Below are 22,261 nucleotides of genomic sequence, written 5' to 3'. Positions count from 1 at the left end.
CTTGAGTTGTAGAATCCTCTAAGGAGAATTGCTGAGTCATATTAACTGTTTAAAAGTCTTGAGACATCGCTTCTTAAAATAAATGTTGGTCTGTTTTCTCCCATAATAAATGTTTCCGCATCACAAAATATTCTTCCACAATTTAAACATAGTGCTCTGTGTCAAAATAATCTTGTTTTTGGAATTATTCTAGAGACAACCCAGTCAGGTGTAGGTAGGGAAGAGGAAAAAAAAAAAAAAGAAACCAGCGATGAAAATGAGGAAAGAAATGGAAAATAGTCACTATAGAAGAAAGCCACATTAGAAACAAGACCAAATATGCTGAGAAATAGACCACAAACATGAGGACAAGAAGCAAATGTTTTAAACATACCCATGTTCAATGAGAACATAATGTTGAAAAATGTTGAGAAAAAAGCCCCGCAAACCAAACTTATAACTGCAGTGAATGAAATCTCTGCATCTCTGGTGGGGTGGGGGTGGGTAAGACCACAGACGTCTTGTTACTGAGCTTCAGAATGTCTGTGACCAGCTCAACCAGGTCACTTAAGAGGCAAGGAAGGGACTCATGACTCGAAAAGACACATGTACTCCAATGTTCGTTGTGACACTCTTTTCAATAGCCGAGACATGGAAACAACCTAAATGTTCATCGACAGAGGAGTGGATCAAGAAGATGTGGTACATGTACACAATGGACTATCACTCAGCCATTAAAAGGAATGAAATACCAGCATTTTTAGAAACATGGATGGACCTAGAAATGATCATGCTAAAGTGAAGTCAGTCATACAATGAAACACCAACATCAAATGCTTTCACTGACATGTGGAATCCGAAAAAAGGACGCAATGACTTTCTTTGCAGAACAGATACTGACTCACAGACCTTGAAAAACTTATGGATTCCAAAGAGACAGTTCGGGGGTGGGGGGATGTGCTGGGGTTGTGGGATGGAAATCCTATAAAATTGGATTGTGATGATCATTGTACAACTATAAATGTAATAAATTCATTGAGTAATAAAAAATGAAAAAATTAAAAATTAAAAAAAAAAGAGGCAAGGAAGGGAAAAGGGCCATCTCTAAGCATAAAGACATTGGCTGTTTTCAAACATGCTCCCTGTAAGTCCTTTATTGAAAACAATTACCTGATATCGAAATTAAGGTAAAAGATGGGAAGGATGAACCCAGGAACACTTCTGAAAAGTGGGGAAGAGCAATGACAGCTCTATTTAATGCATTTAAATGTATTACTTAGTCACTTATGATGGAGCATGATAATGTGAGAAAGAAGACTGTATACATGTATGTGTAACTGGGTCACCTTGCTGTGCAGTAGAAAATTGACAGAATACTGTAAACCAGCTATAATGAAAAAATAAAAATCATTATAAATAAAAAAATATCACTTAAAACTACAGAAATGCAGTAAATAAACTTGGGTAATCATCTCCTAGACTAGAAATAATCTCAAGAATTTAGGCAGTTCCCCCAGAGACTGTCTTAAGTGTTCACACCTCATAATTTACATAAAGGGGACCTCGAACCACACTTAGAATCCAATTTCACTGTTAATGAATCACTTTCAGCCTAGACTCTTCAACCTAGCCATTTCTAACACAACCTCTTTCCAATCAGCTTCTGATTAAGTTGACTCAATTACCTTCCTCTTTCCTACCTCCAAAATCAATGTGGCAAATTAAGCTCCAAAATTCTGTCCTAAAAATTTAGGGTTGTTGCTTCAAAATCATGACTGAACCAAGTGTTTCTTTATGCAAAAATGTTCTTAATTAACCATACTGTAAAACCAGAACCAGTACAACAAAAGGTGAACATGCGTACTTTCCTTAGGTGGAGCCATATCAAATTGCCAACATCTGGCCACTTTTAACCCCAAGTAACTGTTTCATATGCTTCAACATATCTTCTTGTAAGTTATCTATTCAGTTATGACTCTCATACCATCTCTTGCTCATTTGTAGCAGCTTCAACGTGTGATAAAATTGATGCCAGCAAAGAAATCTAGAGGACACACCTATACCACCTCTATCACCCTGATCCCAAACATGTCCTTGATCCCTAAGTACATACCCCTCGTTTGATTACTAACACTTTTACCCAAGTTAATTCTTCCATGGTCCAACCACCCTTTGTATTAAGTGCTTCCAAGAAGAGATCTCCCCCACTCATAAATCTGTACATCAGAAATACCTTTGGCACAGTGGATTAAGGATCCTGCCTTGTCAGGGCAGTGGCTCAGGTCGCTGCTGTGGTGGTTTGACCCCTGGCCTGGAGACTTTCACATGCCGCAGGCATACCCCCAGCCAAAAAAACAAAACAGAAAACAAAAAACCAAAACCCTGTGTATCATAAGGACATGTCCCATTTTCATGTTATAAAAACCCTTTTTCCACTGCATTCCAATTTTTTTTTTTTTTTGGCTTTTATGGCCACACCTTCAGCATGTAATAGTTCCCAGGCTAGGGGTCGAATCAGAGCTCTAACTGCCAGCCTATGCCAACAGCCAGCCTCCCTAACACACAGAGAGGCCAGGGATTGAACCCACATCCTCATGGATACTAGTCCGGATTGTTACCGCTGAGTCACGTTTTTTTAAGGCTGCTAAGGGTCTAACCTGAGCTACAGCTGCCGGCCTACACCAGAGCCACAGCCACACAGGATCAGAGATGTGTCTGCGACCTACACCACAGCTCACGGAAACACCAGATCCCCGACCCACTGAGTGAGGCCAGGGATCAAACCCACGACCTCATGGTTACTAGTCGGTTTTCTGCTGTGCCACAACAGAAACTCCGTCTCAAAATCAGCACTGAATGGCAACCCAAAAAATTACATCTTACAACTCTTTGGGCAAGAGCACAACTTTATTTTCACCTCTAATAATAAACCACAATTGACAACAACAAAAGACTGTGCAGTTCAACTTTTTATTTTAATAAAATCAGAATATGCACAGCACATGCAGTGCTAGCATCTAAACTAATACAATAAGCAATTACTAAAGCTACAGTGACTTGAGGTTCAATCTTTACATTCAGCAAGTTTAAATCCATTCTTATGTGATTTTTGAAACTTTATTAACTGAAAATATTGCTTGCTGATAAAACTTGCTCAAATGCTATCGCTGAATGTACAAGTCACTGATTATGCCAATACAACAAAGATAACCACATGTTTCAGGATTGCAATGTGCCAGACATTCACTGAAAAAAAAAAAATACACACAACTAAACAAAACTCACGCAACAAACATCTGAGAATCTGGACACTTCATATCAGTGTTTTGAAGTGTTTCATTAATATCTTAAGACAAGTGTATCAAAACCTTGGCATGATTTAATTTAAAGTCGCCAATTTTGTTTTTACTAACATCAGAAAGTTATGGCTACACTGCCAATGCCGGGTCTGCTTAATTTGACTTAAGAGTTTAATATGACTTAACATTAAAAGCTCACACTACCCCGAAATATATAATTTCACGCATACGGTGACATTCAACATTCAAGTGCCAGTGTTTTTGTACTGTCTTTTGGTCAAGTTTCTTTAAACTTTCAAAGAATCACTTTTAGGCTTACAAAAATAAATATTTGTCAAAATGTTCAATAAATATTACATAAAACTAGCAGCAAAAAGTATCTAGAAATCTGTCGTGTGCAAATAGTTTTCTTCCCAACTATCATTCCCATGGTCCCAAATAAATTTCAGAATCTAGTCCCATCCCCTTCCTAGACAAGCTGCGTTCAACAATCTCCAAGAGACAAAATAAGATTGGAAGTTTAAGGACACGCACACAAGACATATATATAAAATTCTCTGAATGTGCAATAAAAGAAGTACTTTGTAAAAAGTTATGGGCAAAATGTACAAGGGCCTAAACCTAGACTAATTGAAATAGCACCATAACAAATGACCTCAATACTGTCAAGTGCACCTACTTAATAAAAGTTTTAGAACAAGGCACAATACACTTGAAAATCTATTGCACTTTAGGAAATTTTTGCCATCTTCCTATGCCACTGTAAAAAGATTGAGTGTTTTGATCACTGCATTCTGGCCACAAAATTAGCACAGAATTCAAAGTGGCAGAGGCATTTTAGTGGTGGACAATGCTCATCTTTGGCCAGATTTAGCATAAACAGACTATAAATACAATGGAAACCTATGCAACTAAAACTGACTAAAACTGCACTGTATAGCAGAATTGACACCTTGTGCAGTTATGTACATATTTCCAACCTGTGTGATCTCAAAGATTTCAGTTTGTTACTCTTCTGGAGCCATTTTTACAAAGTCTATAGTAAGCCAGTTTAACATCTCAACGCAGCTTGAACAGAGTAATGTGAATCGGCATTTAAAATAAAGCCTGCTGCATTAATTCTTCCTGTTCATACCCTCTTGACCAAAAAACATCAACACTAGCATGCGTTATTAGACCAAAAAAATCATCCAGGGCCCTAATGAGGGCTGGTCATTGCTGTGGTCAGCCATTCTACCATTTCAATTTCATTTATGGCAGGCATTTAAAAAGTCTAAGTAGATGAATTCTCCTAAAAACCTATTTCACGTTATCAGACCTTTAAACTTTCCCTGTAATAGTATGCCCACATTTGGCTAGCTCATCATTAATGATCTGCCTAAACACTGAAAGAGGAATTGCTGTATTTACTTGCATTAACTTTGAAAACAGTGCTTTGAATGTATGCATGTATTCATACATCACCTCATCATGACTGGAATGGCTTGTTTAAAGACTATCAGGTTCTAAATACCTATCCAGGATAGAGTGAGCAAATCAGAACTTTAACTTAATACAGTTTGCCACATTAGAAACTAATTCCATTAATATACTTCAAGACGTTTGTTGTTTGTTTTCCCCCAATCTGCAAGTATCAAAAAGCCCTAATGCAGGCTACCGCATAAGTTTTTTCCTTATAGTATTTATGGATGAATCGATGATTCCTGTTAAGTTGTATCACACCTGTGTGCCAAGGTTTGATTTTAGCCCAAGTTCAGTAAATTTATTTTGTCAAAACAATTGATATCTTGAGCATTACTGAGCCAACAGGACATCAAAATAAAAAGTTGTCTAAAGTTAAAGGCACAGTACATTAACAAACAAATGATCCTCAGTCACAAAATTATAAATGCAGTTTGGGATGGGGGTTGGCGGGAGGGGAGTTAATCCAAACTACAGCAATGAAGTCTTCAAACCACCTTCTGAACAGGGCTGCTGATTGTTCCTTTCATCTCTTCATGTGACCTTGAGCTCCCTTAAAAAAAAAATTTCAGTGGAGAATCACAGCTGGTAATGTACTGCGAGTTCTTGAAGCTACACAAGGTATAGTCTGGCTAAGTTACATGTGGTTTCCATATTAGCTTGTTTGGCAGGGTGACCTACTGCAAAGCAGGTTCAGTTACCCCACCAGTCAACCCCCTGGGAGTTATAATTTCCTCCATATCCATCGCTGTTGTAAAAGCCTCCATAGCCACCTAATGAGAGATTTAAAAGAGAGAAAAATTAATTAAGTCATCCACTGTTTAATACAATCTTTCCCTTCTTTTAACTTTGATGTAAAAATCACAAAAAGTTGCATTTCCCAAAATTTTAAATTATGCGTTGAAAAAAAGGAAAACTCTTCCCAAAGAAATGAAGTTAAAAGTTAACATTGGAGTTCCCGTCGTGGCGCAGTGGTTAACGAATCCGACTAGGAACCATGAGGCTGCCGGTTCGGTCCCTGCCCTTGCTCATTGGGTTAACGATCCGGCGTTGCCGTGAGCTGTGGTGTAGGTTGCAGACTCGGCTCGGATCCCGCGTTGCTCTGTCTCTGGCATAGGCCGGTGGCTACAGTTCCGATTGGACCCCTAGCCCGGGAACCTCCATATGCCGCGGGAGCGGCCCAAGAAATAGCAACAACAACGACAACGACAACAAAAGACAAAAGACAAAAAAAAAAAAAAAAAGTTAACATTACCTCCGCCAAATCCTCTGCTGCTGCCATGGCCGCCTCCACCACTGCGACTGCTGCTGGCGCGGCTGCTGCTGAAGCTGGAACTGCTGGCACCACTACTTTGTCGATAGTCTCTGGCACCGAATCCTCCACTGAACCTACTGCTACAAGCACAAAATGTGTTAGTTCACCTAAAGATGAGATTTCAACTAGATAACCCAATTCTTGTTGAAGCATCCCAATGATCAATCTCTGGTTTTCCAATTCAAACAATTCCATCCAGCTTCATTTTCCCTAATAGTGATTTTAAAAGGCCTTATTTGTGAAAGGCTGATACTAACCCAATGCTACCATTTCTAATTATACACCCCTAATTCAAAAGATCTAGGCAGCCTACAAAAATTGTGTTCAACTAAATAACCTTGGACACAGAACCCAGCCCCCTAATTATATATCATTTGTAACTCACCTTTTGGAACGTCCACGACTGCTACCCTTGTAGTGGTGTTCATAAGCCATGTTTTCTAACCAAGATGGCACTTCTTGTTTAGCTTCAACAAGAAGATCCAACAAATCCTTGGTAATATTTGCGTTCCTCTCATTAAAGAATGAGGTGGCAAGGCCTATAACAGTTCCAAAAAATACATAAATTAAGGTTTTCCACAAAGTAGCACAGTATTCTAACTTTCCCATTAGAGTATTAAAATATTAAGTACTACACTAAAGAAAGAGATTACAATTTGCTATTTAACATACTCAAAAGTTATGTGAACAACCCCTGACTTTTCTACCACTGCTGCTGAGATACATTTTAACTGCATTCCTTGGAAATTAGTTCTGTTAATATCCTGGAAAGTTCTTTGAGGCAAGCATCATGCTGAAAATCAGAAATCAAAAGACCATTATCACGTAACCAAATACTTACCAAGGTTTCCTACACGTCCTGTACGGCCAATGCGATGTACGTATTCTTCAATATCACTTGGCAAGTCAAAATTGATAACATGCTTCACATTTGAAATGTCCAGTCCTCTTGCTGCTACCTAAAAAATACTGTTGTTACATATGGTCCACTTAAAAGAATGTAGAGTTGAACATACTGATCTTGAATATTGAGATTATACATACTGCTGTAGCCACTAGAATTGGGCTTTTTCCTGAGCGGAACTGGTGAAGGGCTTCTTCTCTATCTCTCTGAGATCGGTCTCCATGGATACTGGTACAAGCATATCCTTCATGGTATAAGAAATCCTCTAGAGAATCTGCACCCTTTTTGGTCTCCACAAACACTAAGGTTAGTGAATCTTTGCCTAAAATTAAAGTATTACAAGGTTTCTATTACTAATAGTGGTTTAGTTCTCCTTACACTTAGTAAACTTGCAAATAGAGGCAATTAAAATAGACCATTTTAACAGAATGGATTTTGGATGGAGATTTCTTATTACCTAAGCCACCAGAGTGATGCTAAAATTATACCTGTTGCATTTAGAAGGTCAAGCAGAAATGACCGTTTGTCTGACTCTTCCACCCAAACTACTTTCTGTGTAATGTTCTCAGAGGTTGAGCCAACTCTTCCTACAGCCAAAAAGATATATTCATCCAAGAAATCACGAGCAAGCATCTGAAAGAAAAACAATTTTTTATCATCTACTGAAATAAACAACTTCCTAAGTAAATAAGATTTGCGGCATCCAACAGTACCTGTATTTCCTTAGGGAAAGTAGCACTAAACATCATAGTGTGGCGAACTCCCTTTGGTGGCATAGTATCTTGTTCAACAATTCTACGTATTTGAGGTTCGAACCCCATATCCAACATCCGATCAGCTTCATCTAACACCAAGTATCTGCAATGTAAAAGAAAAAAAAAAAAATCCACTTCAGAATTTGAAGACTGCACAGCCAAATTAGCTTATACTCTGTCCCACAGTCTGCGGTCATTCTCAACCTCTACTAAAACGTCACTAATTTCTCTACATTGAAATTATGATGAGCAAACTTTTTTGGGAAAGGTAAAAGACTGGAGTTCTCTTGTGGCACCACAGCTGGTTAAGGATCCAGCACTCTCACTGCAGTGGCTTGGATCGCTGCTGTGGCATGGGTTTGACCCCTTGCCTAGGAACTTTCACAACGCCACTGGTTTGGCAAAACAAACAAGACACCAAAAAAAGGTAGAAGACTAAAATAAATAGCTTCTCCATCTTAAAATTCATAGACAGGTTTCACAAAACTAATGACATGTAATTTTAAAAATTAATGTTGCATTCCACACATTTAAAAATTAACATACTTGCAGAAGTCTAATCCTATCTTTCCTCTTTCCATCATATCCACCAGACGTCCCGGAGTGGCTACTAACAAGTGGCATCCACGTTCTAAGTCTCGAATCTGCTGACCAATATCAGCACCACCATAAACCACGCAAGGACGAACTCTAGATCGGTATGAAAACTATAATATAGAAAAGAAATTTTATGAACTTCAAGGCCAAGATTTTTTACATGGTCATAAACTATTTCCTTAGAGTCAGTGAGAAGAAGGCAACTGTGAAATGCATACTTACTTTCCTGGCTTCCTCATAGATCTGTACTGCCAGTTCTCTAGTTGGTGCTAATACCAAGGAGATTGGGTATTGTTTGCGGCGCCCATACCTTCCATTTTCCTAAGAAATAATTTATAAGTTAAACTCCTAACATCCCTTTTTAAAGGTTCATCACAACCTAATTCCCTTCTGTAGTTTATGGATTTTAAAAGTAAAAACTTTATTTATACAGATTGGAATACAAGTCTTATTTTCATTTAGAAAGCTTTCTCATCAGCTACCCACAAAATTCTACGATTTCCAATTTTATATAGAAAAATTTACCTTCATGGCCCTCAAAGCCTCGCCTGGACCATCTGAATAAATCTGACTCAAGATGGGCAAAAGAAATGCTGCGGTTTTTCCAGACCCTGTTTAAAAAGAAAGCATATTCATTTAACCACAGAAAACCTGCTTATTACTTTTGAATACATACAGGTGACAGTTTAACTGTCCTATTTACTCAGCAAATAATTAGCAGTTTTCTTTTATTCCCAAATTAACTAAGAATAGAAAAATACCATTAAGTGATTATTTTGACCAATCTGTAATGTTAGTCAGCAAATTAAGGCCCTGCCTACTCATCTTTGTAAATAAAGTTTTATTGGAATACAGTTATGACCAATAATTTACATATTATCTATGATCACTAACAATGTAGTATTATTCACTTCTTTACATTAGAGCAGGAATTTTGTTTCAAAACTGGTGTCAGAGTTCCCGTCGTGGCTCAGTGGTTAACGAATCTGACTAGGAACCATGAAGTTGCGGGTTCCATCCCTGGCCTTGCTCAGTGGGTTAAGGATCTGGCATTGCCGTGAGTTGTGGTGTAGGTCGCAGACGCGGCTTGGCTCCTGCGTTGCTGGGGCTCTGGCGTAGGCCGGTGTCTACAGCTCCAATTAGACCCCTAGCCCGGGAACCTCCATATGCCACACGTACAGCCCTGGAAAAGGCAAAAACACAGAAAAACCAAAAAACAAACAAACAAAAAAACTGGCGTCAATTTCAATTTCTAACATTTTCTCGTAGGTACTGTATATATTGATCGTGTACAAAGAATAACATTCTTAATCTTTCATCAGAAAAGATACCAAATTATTCAAGCACTGTATGTTTTAACTGTGGCAATCATCTGTGAAAGTTTCAAAGAAACTGGTCAAACTCAGATATAAAAAAGCCTTTTCTCAATTCAGAGGATATTAACTACCCCTCCCCATTCCCAAAAGATGGGAAGTACTACTTGACCCACAGAGGAACCGTCCCTTGGCCACATCTTACGGATCACAGGATATTCCCTAATCTTGTCCTCCTTAGCCCAGATACAACAATGATGCTGTAGCACTAACTTTCCCACCACTGCAATCACAATAACCTATTCCTGCTGCAGTAGTAATAAGGTTTATATGACTTTCTATAGGCTATCCCCAAGGTGCCTTAATGGAAACACTAGTGGTAATATAAGATCCAAAGTGTTAAGATAAAAGAGATATCCATCCAGCTAGTTCTTAGCTATGACAAAGCATACTAGTCAGCCAACATATAGGACTCAAGCTTCCCCATGACCCTTAGATACTCCAAGTATATATATTTTTGCACTAGTTTTATGAGAACAAGCTGAATTAATGTATTCCTGACAATTTTTTTCTTTTATAAAGTGAGCTTACCTGTTTGGGCACAAGCCATCAGGTCTCTCTTCTCCTTGATAATAGGAATAGCATGTTTTTGCACTGGAGTCGGGCGAGTATAACGAGTAAGCTCAATGTTTCCCATAATAATTTCTCCCATCTCAACATCGCTGAACTGTCAAGAAATTCATCAGGGTTAAATAGCCAGAAATGCTATCTGGAGCCATTTCTGTCTTATACAATAATGGGGGGGGAGACCTAACAACTAATATGTATTTAGACCATTTGTTTAATAAAGGTTATTATGTTGGGGGAAGGATGGGCTAGGGGTTTGGGATGGAAATGTAAAATCGGGCTGCGATGATGGTTGTACAACTATAAATAAAATTCATTGAGTTAAAAAAATAAAGTAAAAGTTACTGTGCTATATTTTGAGAAAATTCAACCCCCTAGGCTTAACCTGCATTGGTTAAATTTTGGGTTCTTTATGCATCTGACCCATTTTCTATTCCAAATGTAATGGTAACGTTGAACTTAAGTGAGGCAGGTTTTTAGAATAACTTTAAAAGATTATTAAAACTAAGCAGTCATGGTCTAAAGATTGGTGTTTAGGAAGTCAAATCTCTTTCTGATGTGCTGTGGAAACATTTCTTTCTGTCTAAAAAGGTCAAGCAAAAATACTTACACTTTCAATATGTGGAGGACAGTTGTTGCCTGTTGCCTCAACTGGAATGTCATCATATTTTTCAAAGTTAATCCCAGTGTTGCCTCCAGAAAAGAGTTCCCTTAAATCAAAAGATTGGTTAAAAGTTCATTTTGTTATACTAGGCTAATAAGGCTTCATCATAATTTACACACATTTCAAAAACTTACTGTTCCAAGCGTTCACTTGGTGGAAGTGGTTTTGACCAATCATCTTCATCTGATTTGTCACACCAGCGACTATTTCCACCACGTTCATATTTGCCAAAGCCACCTCTGTCACCACGGCTGCCAATGCCGTCATAGTCACTTCGTCCACGGTCATCAAACCTGAACAGCACAAGCAATTAATCAGAATATCATCTAACCATTATCCAAGTCCTACCGCTACTCTAGAACTCTAACTGGAGAGAAGTCAAAATATTTAGGACGTCAACAGGTCAATTCAGGCCCACTTTTATTTGATAAATAAGGCCCTCTAACCAAACTATATCATTTATGCTACTTTATTTTCTCAATGCAGTATCCTTCATCATTCTTACAAAATCATACAGCCTACAAACAGACCTCATACATGCTGAAATTAAGAACCAAGTCTTTATATCTGAAACTATCTTTGAAAATCAACTATACTTCAATAAAAATAAAAACCCTCGGGGTAAGAGAGTCTTATATATGTGAAATCAGCATATAAATTACACCTTTATATAATTATATAATTACACCTTTAAAGTTCTCATCCAAATATCAATCGTCCCAGTTGTATTAAGATGTTAAAGGACAATTCACCTGTGTGACAGACTTTGGATAATAGGTAGAAAATAATCCTTACCTGGATTAAGATGTTTTTAGTTTTAGGCCTGTTTTCGAAAAATCAGGACACACAGGACTAACCACAGTTATTAGGCACATGAGGTCAGTTCACCACACTTGTGTAATCAAAAATAAGGTGTTTAGAATACCCACAAAAATGTCACCCAAAGTAGGCCATTCACTAAACTTCTTAAAGTACAATAGATAAAACTAGAGAAATATAAAAATAACTGATTTCATTATGCCAAAGGACACCTTCTTATCCTCATCTAATTTCTACGTAACGATTTGAATTTAGTAAAGACTTCTTACTTTAAAAAAAAAAAAAAAAAAGATGTAATACTCAACATCCAAATAGGTGATCTACCAAGGGGGGAATATACACTTAATGGTTAGAATACAAATTAAAAACCAATTTTTAAATTGCTTTACTGTACTCACAAGAAAGTAGAGAAAATAAATCATTTACCTTCCCCTTGATCCACTCCCACGATCACTGAAGAAACTAGACTTTCCTCTTGAATCATTACGGGATCCAAAACTGCTGTATGCATCCTTATCTTTATTAGAACTCCACCCTGAACTGTCTTTGTCATAGAATCCTTCAATTAAAAAAAGGAAAAACCCATTTTACTGTATTAATTAGAAATCCACACTACTTTCACATGATTCCTATGTTTCTGAATTTGAAGCTTCCCACTGACTATTCCAACAGAAACATTCCTACCACGGCACTAGAAGAAAACCAAGATTTAGAGCTGGTTTACACTGGCACTAGAATACACTAAACCAAGCAACCTGACAGTCTGAAAATGTTCTGTACCTAAAAAGTCACTACAACTTCTAAAAGGTCAAAAGCTTTGCCTCTAACACAATTACAATGATGTTATATGACCATCACAGTTTAATTTCCATTCACTGGGTGCCCTGTTCACATGAAATATATGAGTATTAGGAATACCTAGGAAAAGAGAAAATTAACGGGGAAAAAAACAGCTGTTGTGCTGTCTTTTAGACAAGAATCATTCCCATCTACTGGGAGTGTCCCTGATGCTTGTTAACCATTGCGAGACATAAATAACCTCGGTTGTTAGTACCATGCAGTTCTTTTACGTAGCAGGGTGCACACGCACTATTTCTAAATTAAAAATCACACTGCAAATGATTAAACACAGGTTAAGCACAAAATTAGTGACATTGTACAAAACCATGCCCTTGGCCTCTGAAGAGTTTGACATTAGATGAATTTTTTTCAAAACAAGCCTTAACATCTGAAACAGTTCTCTGTCAGCAGCAGAGAAGATCACAACGTTTAGACTTCTCGAAGTGTCTCATCTTCCCTCAGTTCCAACTTCTAAATGCAACAAGAATTAGGTCTACAAAGTTGCTCAAAGACTCACCTTTAGTAGCTTCTCTGTTCCTTAAGTGAGGAGGAATATAGCGCCCTTCTAAAAGATATAACAAAGTTAAAATTTTTCATATTCCAAAAACCTTCACGTTAAGGCTTTTAACCAACATTTCTATTAAAAAAGTCCTGGAAAAAATTTAAACCTCTTCCAGTGGTTGAAAATGGGGGGGGGGGGGGGAGAAGGATCTACTTTTATTTTAAATGGGCCATTGCTTTAATAAGAATTTTAAAAGTGGAAGGAGAACACGATAGACTTGGAACCTAATAGCTGAAATCCACAAATAAATTTAACTTGCCCCCAATGGTAATTTACCACAGAATTTTTAAAGGCCTGCTAGGATTTCAGAGAACTGTCATAAACTAACAAAACAGTTACAACCTAAGTGCTGCTACTACAGCCTAATCACATGTAACACACATATTAACAAATTATTTAACATGTAACATAACTATTACTACAACAATCTAAAAGTAACTTATCATGCAACTAGCCACTAAGAGGTTTTTTTGTTCCTATCTTGGTTCAGTTCCAAAACAGAGAATACATATGTATATGAGAAAGCTACAGGGTTAATGATCTCAAGAATTGTGTGAATTTTACTTTGAGATCTGCAGAGTTTAAAGAAAGTCAACTGTTGTTCTGTGCACAAGAAAGAATATATGAGAAACAAAAGCAAATATTGTTTATCCACCAAGTAAAGGCAAGTCAACTTGCTGTAATTCGCAATTTAACTGTTTTACTTCTGAGTTGAATTAAACATTAAGGATCTCTCTCTCTCTCTCTCTCTCTCTTTTTTTTTTTTTGGTCTTTTTGTCTCTTTAGGGCTGCACCCACTGCAAATGGAGGTTCCTAGGCTAGGGGTCCAATCAGAGCTGTAGCCGCCAGCCTACGCCACAGCCACAGCAATGCCAGATCCAAGCCTTGTCTGCGACCTACACCACAGGTCATGGCAGTGCTTGATCCTTAACCCACTGAGCGAGGCCAGGGATCGAACCTGAGTCATTATGGATGCTAGTCGTGTTCATTAACCGCCGAGCCACAAAGGGAACTCCAAGGATCTCTATTAGGATAATCAATCCCTAAAAGATTCTTAGCATGACAAATAAAGTGAAATTTGTAACAAATACCAAGCAACTGTGCCCTTCTTGCCTAAAAATGGAGACACACCCCTTTTTACCATGCAACACATAGCTTAAGGAAACAGTGCTTTCAGACCCTATAGCCCATACACATTTTTTCTTTTTTGATTAATAGAGTAGAAAAAGACCTGAGCTAAAGCAGGTCTATTGCCAATAATAAACCATCAAGATCCCCTACACCTTAATGCTAATCTCTATGAAGTGTCTGATAACACTCCTTAAAAAAAGAAAATAGGGTTCTTGCTGTGGCACACAGTGGGTTAAGAATCCAATTGCAGAAGCACCGGTTCCATCCCCAGCCCAGTGCAGCCGTGACTGGGATTCAATCCCCAGCCCAGGAACTTCCATATGCTTTGGATAGAGCCATTAAAAAAAGAAAAAGAGAAAAAAACCCTAACTTCTTTTGAAAAGAAAGATACAACAATTCAGCACTTAAAATCCTTACAACCACCCCAAGATTCATTATAGCCTTGGGCTGTCATTATAGCCTTTCCCCTTCGTGGGAAAGGGGTAGTTGTAGCTGATGAATGTGGATGTTCCCCTTATTCGGTTTAATTCTGGTAGATTCACTCTAATGGGGGCAAACACATTCCCATCACCTCTTCTCTTTTTTTTTTTTTTTTTTTTTTTGGTTCTTTTTAGGGCTGCACCCATGGCAATGTGGAGGTTCCCAGGCTGGGGTCTAATTGGAGCTGTTGCTGCCAGCCTAGGCCACAGTCACAGCAATGCTGATCCTTAACCCACCGAGCGAGGCCAGGGATTAAACCCAAAACCTCATGGTTCCTATAGTTGGATTCGTTTCCACTGTGCCACAACCGGACCCCCCCCCATCGCCTTTAAGATGGGCTCAGGATTCACAAAGGATATAACCAAACTCTTCTAGAGATAATTTATATGCTGTATAAGGTTCTTAATGATTATTTTTAGTCAAGAAAATGAGTCCCTTTTATCCCCAAAAATGTCCAGAACGCTTTAGACTGATCACTAAATAATTCTACATAACACTATCCACATAATTTTTTTAGTTAAAAATTGGACGTTAATTCCTTAAATTTATTAAATTTCTTAAATTAAAAATACCCAGTAAATCCATAAAATGCTTTACTTACTGCTGGCTGTACTTCCTCCACTCTGATTATCTGAAGAGTTCAGGTCTAGGCCAGCAAACTATGAGAAGAAAGTTAGATTTTGGTTAGCAGCCCATGTCCAAAAATATTACACTAAGAACAAACCAGTCCTGACCTCTAGCATTTACTAGAACTAGCTGCCCTCTCTGCCTCAGAGGGCTGATGTGAAACTCTTACGGAGAAGGTGCTGTGAAGCCTGTTAAGTTCTATGCAAATGCAAAACACCCGACTACAGTACTACTGCAGAAGGCACTACACACCAAGATGGTGGTGCTATCCAGGAGAAACTAGGTCCAAATTTAAGTCGTTCATTCAAAATGAATTTTCCCTGTAACATTTTTCCATAGTAAAAGCTCAAGAAATTTAAATTATTTTAAAATGTCAAATGGTCAATAGATTCCTTTAGCTCCAAACATCCAGACAAATGTTTGCAATGCCACCAATTTTCTACTTGGAATTTTAAACCCAGAAAGACACCTAAAAACAAAAGGACACCTGAGAACAAAAATCTTATTTACTATTTCTTAATTCCTCTATCCCTAAATACTTCACAAATATTTTAAATTAGGGTAGCATTCTTCAGAACAAAAATTAACACCATGACCCACCACTTAATGAACACCACTGTTAAGCACAAGCCTGTAAGTAGGTTCCTATTCAGCCTCCCATTTCCCTATAAATGGCATCTAGAGCTCTTAATGGGACACATTTTATTATCCTTTATCTCCGTTTCTACCCATCCCTTTACACTGATAGCTCAAAAGCGTCAACATTCTACAAAATAAAAAAAAAATTATTTTCATCGCATTCTGTAATGACTAAACAATTTACAAGCAACGGGGGGAAAACGCTGTGCCAAAAGCAGTATTTCATTTTCTTCATGTACCCAGTCTCCGAGCACTATTGCCACCTGTTAGCCAAGGTGATACGCTATGCCATAACGTTAAGCCCTAGTTAAAAGCTCAAGATGATACTGCCAAACTGCAAGCATCATTAAAGGAGTCACTGGAAATTGAAAGGAGTCGCCAAATCTCCATTAGCAAAAATCGCTGCCCTTCTCTCTGCACTTTTTATCTCAACAACTCTGCACTTGTTAATCTCAACAAGATACTTTAAGGCACAATAGTAACAAAAACATTTTGCACTTGTTGCAGTACGTTTTGTTATTAATTTTACACTTGGTAAAAAGCATTTTAAATGCTACTGTAAATTGTTAAAGTTACATAACTGCAATTTTCTCAGTTGTGAATTTGCTTGTTGCTTAATCCTAACGACTGTGCATATTGTTTTCCAATTACATCGGCTGCAAACTTAATTCCTGCCTAATCTTAAACAAGGTACCATCTATACATGGAAAATGTTAACCTTACACATCCCAATGTCTTGACACCAGATTTCTTTGTGCTCCATTTAACATGGGACGTTAGAAATCTGAAGGATTTAATATAATTGATCCATTAACGGGAAAAAAACGCTCAAAAAAAAAAAAAAAGATCGTTACATCGCTAAAAACATATGATACAACAATTCATTTGTGTCACTCAGGTTCAGAATTCTGGAGTTCGTGATAGGCAGTTTACTTGAAAGCAACAAGCATCCCACTTAAAAGAGCTTCTCTGAAGAGAGAAGCTACCTACTGTTGCGGAGGGATGCAGATACCCAGCCACCGCAGCCCAGAACCCCTCTGCTCTCAGATCCCGCGTACTCCTCTAAACCCTTCGAAGAGGGGGTTTCAGTTAAGACGAAAGACCCGGAGCCTCTGACCTATTTCGAAATTCCACTCCACGGGCAGCAAACAAAACTGTTCATCATTTCTCCGTAAGCCACAATTCCAGGGGTTCCTCCTCTGGCCGACTCCCGGATCAAACGTCACTGACCCGAGGACACTCATACAACCCGTGGTACTCCCCCTCCCCCCGCCAAAACAGCGCGCCGCCCTGGCTAAATCGCCACCGTGACTATCAGGAGCCAGGGAGGAGGGACGGGCGGCGCCGGAGCCCGAACCTCCCTGACGTCTTCCCACCGCGTTCAACCGCGATCTCCGGAGCCCGGCGCCACCGCGCACGCAGCGGCCCGTTCCTCCCTCCCCTCCCCCTCCCCGAATCTTCTGCGTCACAAAACTTTCCACTCCGGAAACGCGGCCGCGCGAGCCACGGCGCCGGGCCTGCGACAACCGGGCTGGAGCGAAAAAGGCCGGCGGAAGGAAGCCGGAGAGGAACAAGATGCCCGTTCCATCTTCGCTTCCGGGCCCGCGGCGGGCCGGGCCGCTCCGGCTCGGGGGCCGCAGCGCCGCCCAGCCACCCGACACCACACAAAGGAGGCCGCCGCCATTACCCCGAGCGGAGGCCACCCCCCTCCCGCCCCCGCGCCGCCCCCTCCCACATTCCAGGGCCGCGTTCCTCCTCCCGCTCGCACGCGCGCACCCACTCACACAGGCGCCAACGCCGCCCGCGTCTCTGACGAGCCGCGCACGGCTGAGCCCTCCGGGCCTTAAAAAGGTCCCCTATTCGCGAACCTCTGCGCAGCCTCTCCCCACACCGGCGGGTCACTAGGCAGTCGAGGTGCGCGCGCCTCCGCGAGAGCGCGCGCCCCTCCCCCCCCCGCCCGCCAGCGCACGCATACACAAAAGCCGCCATTGTGCTCGGCCCGGGGACAATACCGCGGGCCAAGCCGGGGTCCCGGCCCCAGCGACAGCCATAACCTACACTCCTGTCCCCTTCCCGCTCCCCCACAGCCCCGGGACATTCACACTCGCCAGCCCGGGGGACCCCGAAAATGGGAACTGAGGGTGCCGACTAGCGCTGCGCCACAAGCCAGGTTTAGGTCAGGGGAAGGACTCAAGCGGCAACGACCCCGGTCGGCTCCTTGCTGCTCACCTGCTGGTCCAGCCCGAGCGCATTTTCCACCGCCACATGACTCATCCCTGAAGAGTACCGAGAACTCGGAGTCTTCCGCTGCTGAGCTAGTGTGTTTGGTTAACCGCGAAGGCCCTCTCACGGGAGAACTGCGGCTCTGAGGCGCACGGCGCGGCCACGGATCTAATATACCCGCCCGAACGACTGCTACGTCAGCACGTAAGACGTGTGCCCTCCCTCTCACACCCGCACTCCTCCCGCCGCTACGATTTCTGCCTAGCTACTGCGCGCTCACTTAGCCCTAACCTCGCGGGATTTCCCAAGTCAGTCGTGTCCCCAGCTCGTCGTCCTACCTTGGCACTCAGAGCGCCAAGTACTGTCCTAGTTCGCTGAAGTTCCACTTACCCTGTCCTCCGCTCTTACCCTAGCCTAAGTCTAGGTCTCGAGGTCTCGCGAGAACTCGTCACCTCCAGTGTTTCGCCCGCTAGCAGACCTTAAAATCCAACCCCGGCCTTTTCCTCTTTCTTTCCCCAAGGTCTCTAGTTTTCCCTGTTCCTTTCTTTCAAGGGCGCGCTCTATCTCTCTCTCTCTCTCTTCTTTCCCTCCCAGTCCCCCGGACTTGGAGCTTTTGTGAGACTTCTCCAAACTGATCAGCTCTCGCTTTCTCGCGGGCAGCCGCTCCGAAATCGGAGTTAGGCAAAGAGAGGCCCAAAGCCCCTGGGACGACGGGTCATGTGATCGCAGGTGTCGAACGCGGAGGCCATTTTGGGGAGCAGGAAACCGTCGTTTTAAATAGAGTGCGCGGAATCAGGGGAGAAGAGGGGAGAGAGGGAGGAGGAGGGGAAAAGAGGAGGAAAGAGGGAGAAGAGAAGGAAAGGGAAAAGGAGGAGGGAAGAGGGCGGGATGGCGACCTCGCCGGGGGAGGAAGTGGAGGGGCTGGCGGCGCGCGCTGGTGGTGGCACACTTTTACCGCGCGGTTGCCTAGGCAGCGGGGCCGCCGCCTAGGAACGCCACAGCCCCTCCTGTTCTACCAACACCGCCGACCCCCACCCCACGCGAGCGCGCTCCTGCGCGCGTCCCCGCCCCCCGCCGTGAGGGAACAATGAGACAATCACTCGCTGAACTTAGGCGGGTGGTAGCGCACCCTCCAGGGACCCCGGCCCTCCGCCCACCCAGGCCCGGAGTTTCCTCCTTCAGGGCATCCAACGGCTCTGGGCGGGTGGTCACTGGCGCGGTGCTGCCTCCCTCAAACCCAGAGGACCCTGGGGATGGAGAAAGGATCTCCTAGGGAGTCGGGAGTGTTTGTGGCTGGGCGCAATCTGGGCCTGCCGAAGAAGTCTTCAGCATTACCTGTCGGGAGTCGGGGTTACCCTCGGGCGACTGCAGTGAATGGGGAATGGAAGAAGCGGGTTTCTGCCATCAGAGGAACCCCTTCTTGTGGCCCCCTCCTAAGCAGACAACCCCTAGTCCCAGCCTCAGTGCCGCAAAACCTTAAATGCATGTTTACTAATGGACCCCTGCCTTTCAGCAAGCAGCCGCTCGTACGCGGTTCTCATGAACGTTTTTCCCCCTCTCCTCTGACCCTCAGCCTGACAGAATTAAATAATATACGGGGTTTTCCACCATCCCCCAAAGGATCTTCTCCTGCCAGAATTCAAATAGCTCGTCCTCATCACGTAATTTACCACTTCTTTCCCTTTCCAATTTTTGTAATCGAAACTGAAATTCTAAAGAGATACGGAGATAATATGACACTTGTGTCCTGGGCTAGCCGCTTAACTGCCTTGGGTCTCAATTTTTTCATCAGTAAAAGGAGGTGGACTACACAACCCTGTGAGATGCAACTCCTTTTTCTAACAAGTATTTTGTGATGCCCTCTTTAACCATACTGAAATAACAAATCATAAATAATATAACCTAAACCTAACAACACACAATTTCAAAAAACACAACCAACGGAAACAAATCTAATATCCACGAGGCCGCAAGTTCGATCCCTGGCAGTTGGTTAAGGATCAGTGGGTTAAGGATCCCGCGTTGCGGTGAACTGTGGTGTAGGTCGCAGACGCTGCTCGGATCCAGCGTTGCTATGGCTGTGGTGCAGGCCGGCAGCTGTAGCTGGAATTCATCCCTTAGCCTGGGAACCTCCACATGCCCCGGGTGCGGCCCTAAAAAGACCAAAAATAAAAAATAAATAATAATAATAAAAAAAGGATCCGGCATTGCGGTGAGCTGTGGCATAAGCCAGCAGCTACAGCTCCGATTCCAATTCAGACTCTAGTCTGGGAACCTCCGTATGCGGCGGGTGCGGCTCTAAACAGACCAAAAAAAAAAAAAAAAATCCAAACAGGAGTTCTGGTTGTGGCTCAGAGGAAAGGAATCATGCTAAACGAAGGTTCGATCCCTGGCCTCGATCAGTGGGTTACGGATCTGGCATTGCCGTGAGCTTTGGTGTAGATCGCAGCCTCAGCTCGGATCTCACGTTGCTGTGGCTTCGGCTGGGGGCTACAGCTCGGATTTCACTTCTAGCCTGGGAACCTTCATATGCCGCGGGTGTGGCCCTAAAAAGACAGAAAGAGAACAAAACGAAAACAGGACTTAATTGTGGAATAAAAGCAAAGTAATTATAAAACAATGTACTTCAATATGTGAATGCTCCTACACAAGGACACTAAATGATAAATAACCGCCCAGTGCAGTCACAAACACAAACTTAAAAAGTGTGTTTTCACAAGTACTATAAGCAAAGTTGCCATAGGGACCTTATTTTCAGAAATGGTGGGAGTTCCCGTCGTGGCGCAGCGGAAACGAATCCAACAGGGAGCCGTGAGATTACAGCTTTGATCCCTGGCCTCGCTCAGTGGGATAAGGATCCGGTGTTGCCTTGAGCTGTGGTGTAGGTCGCAGATGCGGCTGGGATCTGGCGTTGCTGTGGCTGTGGTGTAGGCTGGCAGCTACAGCTCCGATTAGACCTCTAGCCTGGGAACCTCCATATGCCGCGGGTGCAGTCCTAAAAAGACAAAAAGACAAAAAAAAAAAAAAAAAAAAAAAAAGACCTCTTGGTAAATTTGAAACAAAACAATACAATCTTCCCTCAATTAACATAGTAGTTACCTTCCTAGAGAATTCAGTGTACACCCAAATGGGGCAAAAATACTTTCATTTATATGTAAAATAGTGTTAATTTTAGGCTTATAGCATGATAAACTAGTTTTTTCTGCATTGAGTATCCAGTGGATCAATTCTTGGCCGTGTGGGGCTGTCCAGCATTGTAGAATATCTAACATGCCTGGTCTCTGCCCACTAACTTCCAGTAGCCCTCGCCAGTGATTGTGACGACCAAAAATACGGATTTCCACAACGCCCCCAGGAGAACCATTAAGTTTAATGATCCCTTTCTTGCCACAGTGGTAACGAACCCTACTAGCAACAATGAGGACTCAAGTTTGATCCCTGGCCTCGCTCAGTGGGTTAAGGATCTGGTGTTGCCGTGAGCTGTGGTGTAGGTCGCAGATGCGGCTCGGATCCCGCGTTGCTGTGTCTTGGGCGTAGGCCGGTGGCTACAGCTCCGATTCAGCCCCTAGCCTGGGAACCTTCATATGCCGCGGGAGGCAGCCCTAGAAAAGACAAAAGACAAAAAATTTCCTTTCACCCCTGGATTCTCACAGAGCATGGATGAGGTGGGTTTTCGCTTGGTTTTACTTCCTTTTCATATAGACCAGGGTAGACAGATTCAAAAGCTGTGAGTTCTGACAGTTCAAAACGAATATAGCGACAAGAGGATGTACTTACCCTGGTTCTGGGCTTTATTTTACTTTTGAGTGGAGCCAGTTTTCAGGGTACTGCTATGAGAAGACCTAAAAGAATTAAAATATATAGCCGTCTCCTATTCTCAGTTAACCCTTCCTCATAGGCATACTCAATTCAAACCACCAGGGTATTTGTTAATCAATATGTTAGGATCAGAACATTAATTTGGAAAGGAATCAGGGAAACAAAGCTTTGCCTTTAAACACATTCATCCTGAAAAAGAATGATGCG

At 41.9% G+C, this 22,261-nt stretch overlaps 1 protein-coding gene across 2 annotated transcripts; it reads right to left on the bottom strand.

The window, feature by feature from the left end:
- On the bottom strand, positions 2,871 to 20,336 carry DDX3X (DEAD-box helicase 3, X-linked). Of its 2 annotated transcripts, none has more exons than XM_005673561.3 (17): positions 18,242 to 20,336; positions 15,348 to 15,405; positions 13,091 to 13,138; positions 12,160 to 12,292; positions 11,049 to 11,207; positions 10,861 to 10,960; positions 10,215 to 10,350; positions 8,836 to 8,921; positions 8,533 to 8,631; positions 8,260 to 8,420; positions 7,672 to 7,816; positions 7,447 to 7,591; positions 7,099 to 7,280; positions 6,896 to 7,013; positions 6,440 to 6,593; positions 5,995 to 6,134; positions 2,871 to 5,512 (listed from the first exon to the last, which is right to left on the bottom strand). In XM_005673561.3, the coding sequence occupies exons 1-17, from the start codon at positions 18,284 to 18,286 to the stop codon at positions 5,433 to 5,435; spliced, it is 1,989 nt and encodes a 662-aa protein (XP_005673618.1). In that variant the 5' UTR covers positions 18,287 to 20,336; the 3' UTR covers positions 2,871 to 5,432.

The sequence above is a fragment of the Sus scrofa genome, chromosome X (assembly GCF_000003025.6).
Source record: "Sus scrofa isolate TJ Tabasco breed Duroc chromosome X, Sscrofa11.1, whole genome shotgun sequence".
Classification (NCBI taxonomy): Eukaryota; Metazoa; Chordata; class Mammalia; order Artiodactyla; family Suidae; genus Sus; species Sus scrofa.
Note: the sequence above shows the minus strand (reverse complement) of the source record. Positions and strands in the feature narration are given on the sequence as shown.

Excerpts from the sequence above, each read along its gene's own strand:
- DDX3X (XM_005673561.3), bottom strand. The coding sequence starts at position 18,286 with ATGAGTCATGTGGCGGTGGAAAATGCGCTCGGGCTGGACCAGCAG. Across the intron at positions 15,406-18,241 it reads CGCTCGGGCTGGACCAGCAG|TTTGCTGGCCTAGACCTGAA; the intron begins GTGAGCAGCAAG and ends TTCTTCTCATAG. Across the intron at positions 6,135-6,439 it reads AGTCGTGGACGTTCCAAAAG|CAGTAGGTTCAGTGGAGGAT; the intron begins GTGAGTTACAAA and ends TTGTGCTTGTAG.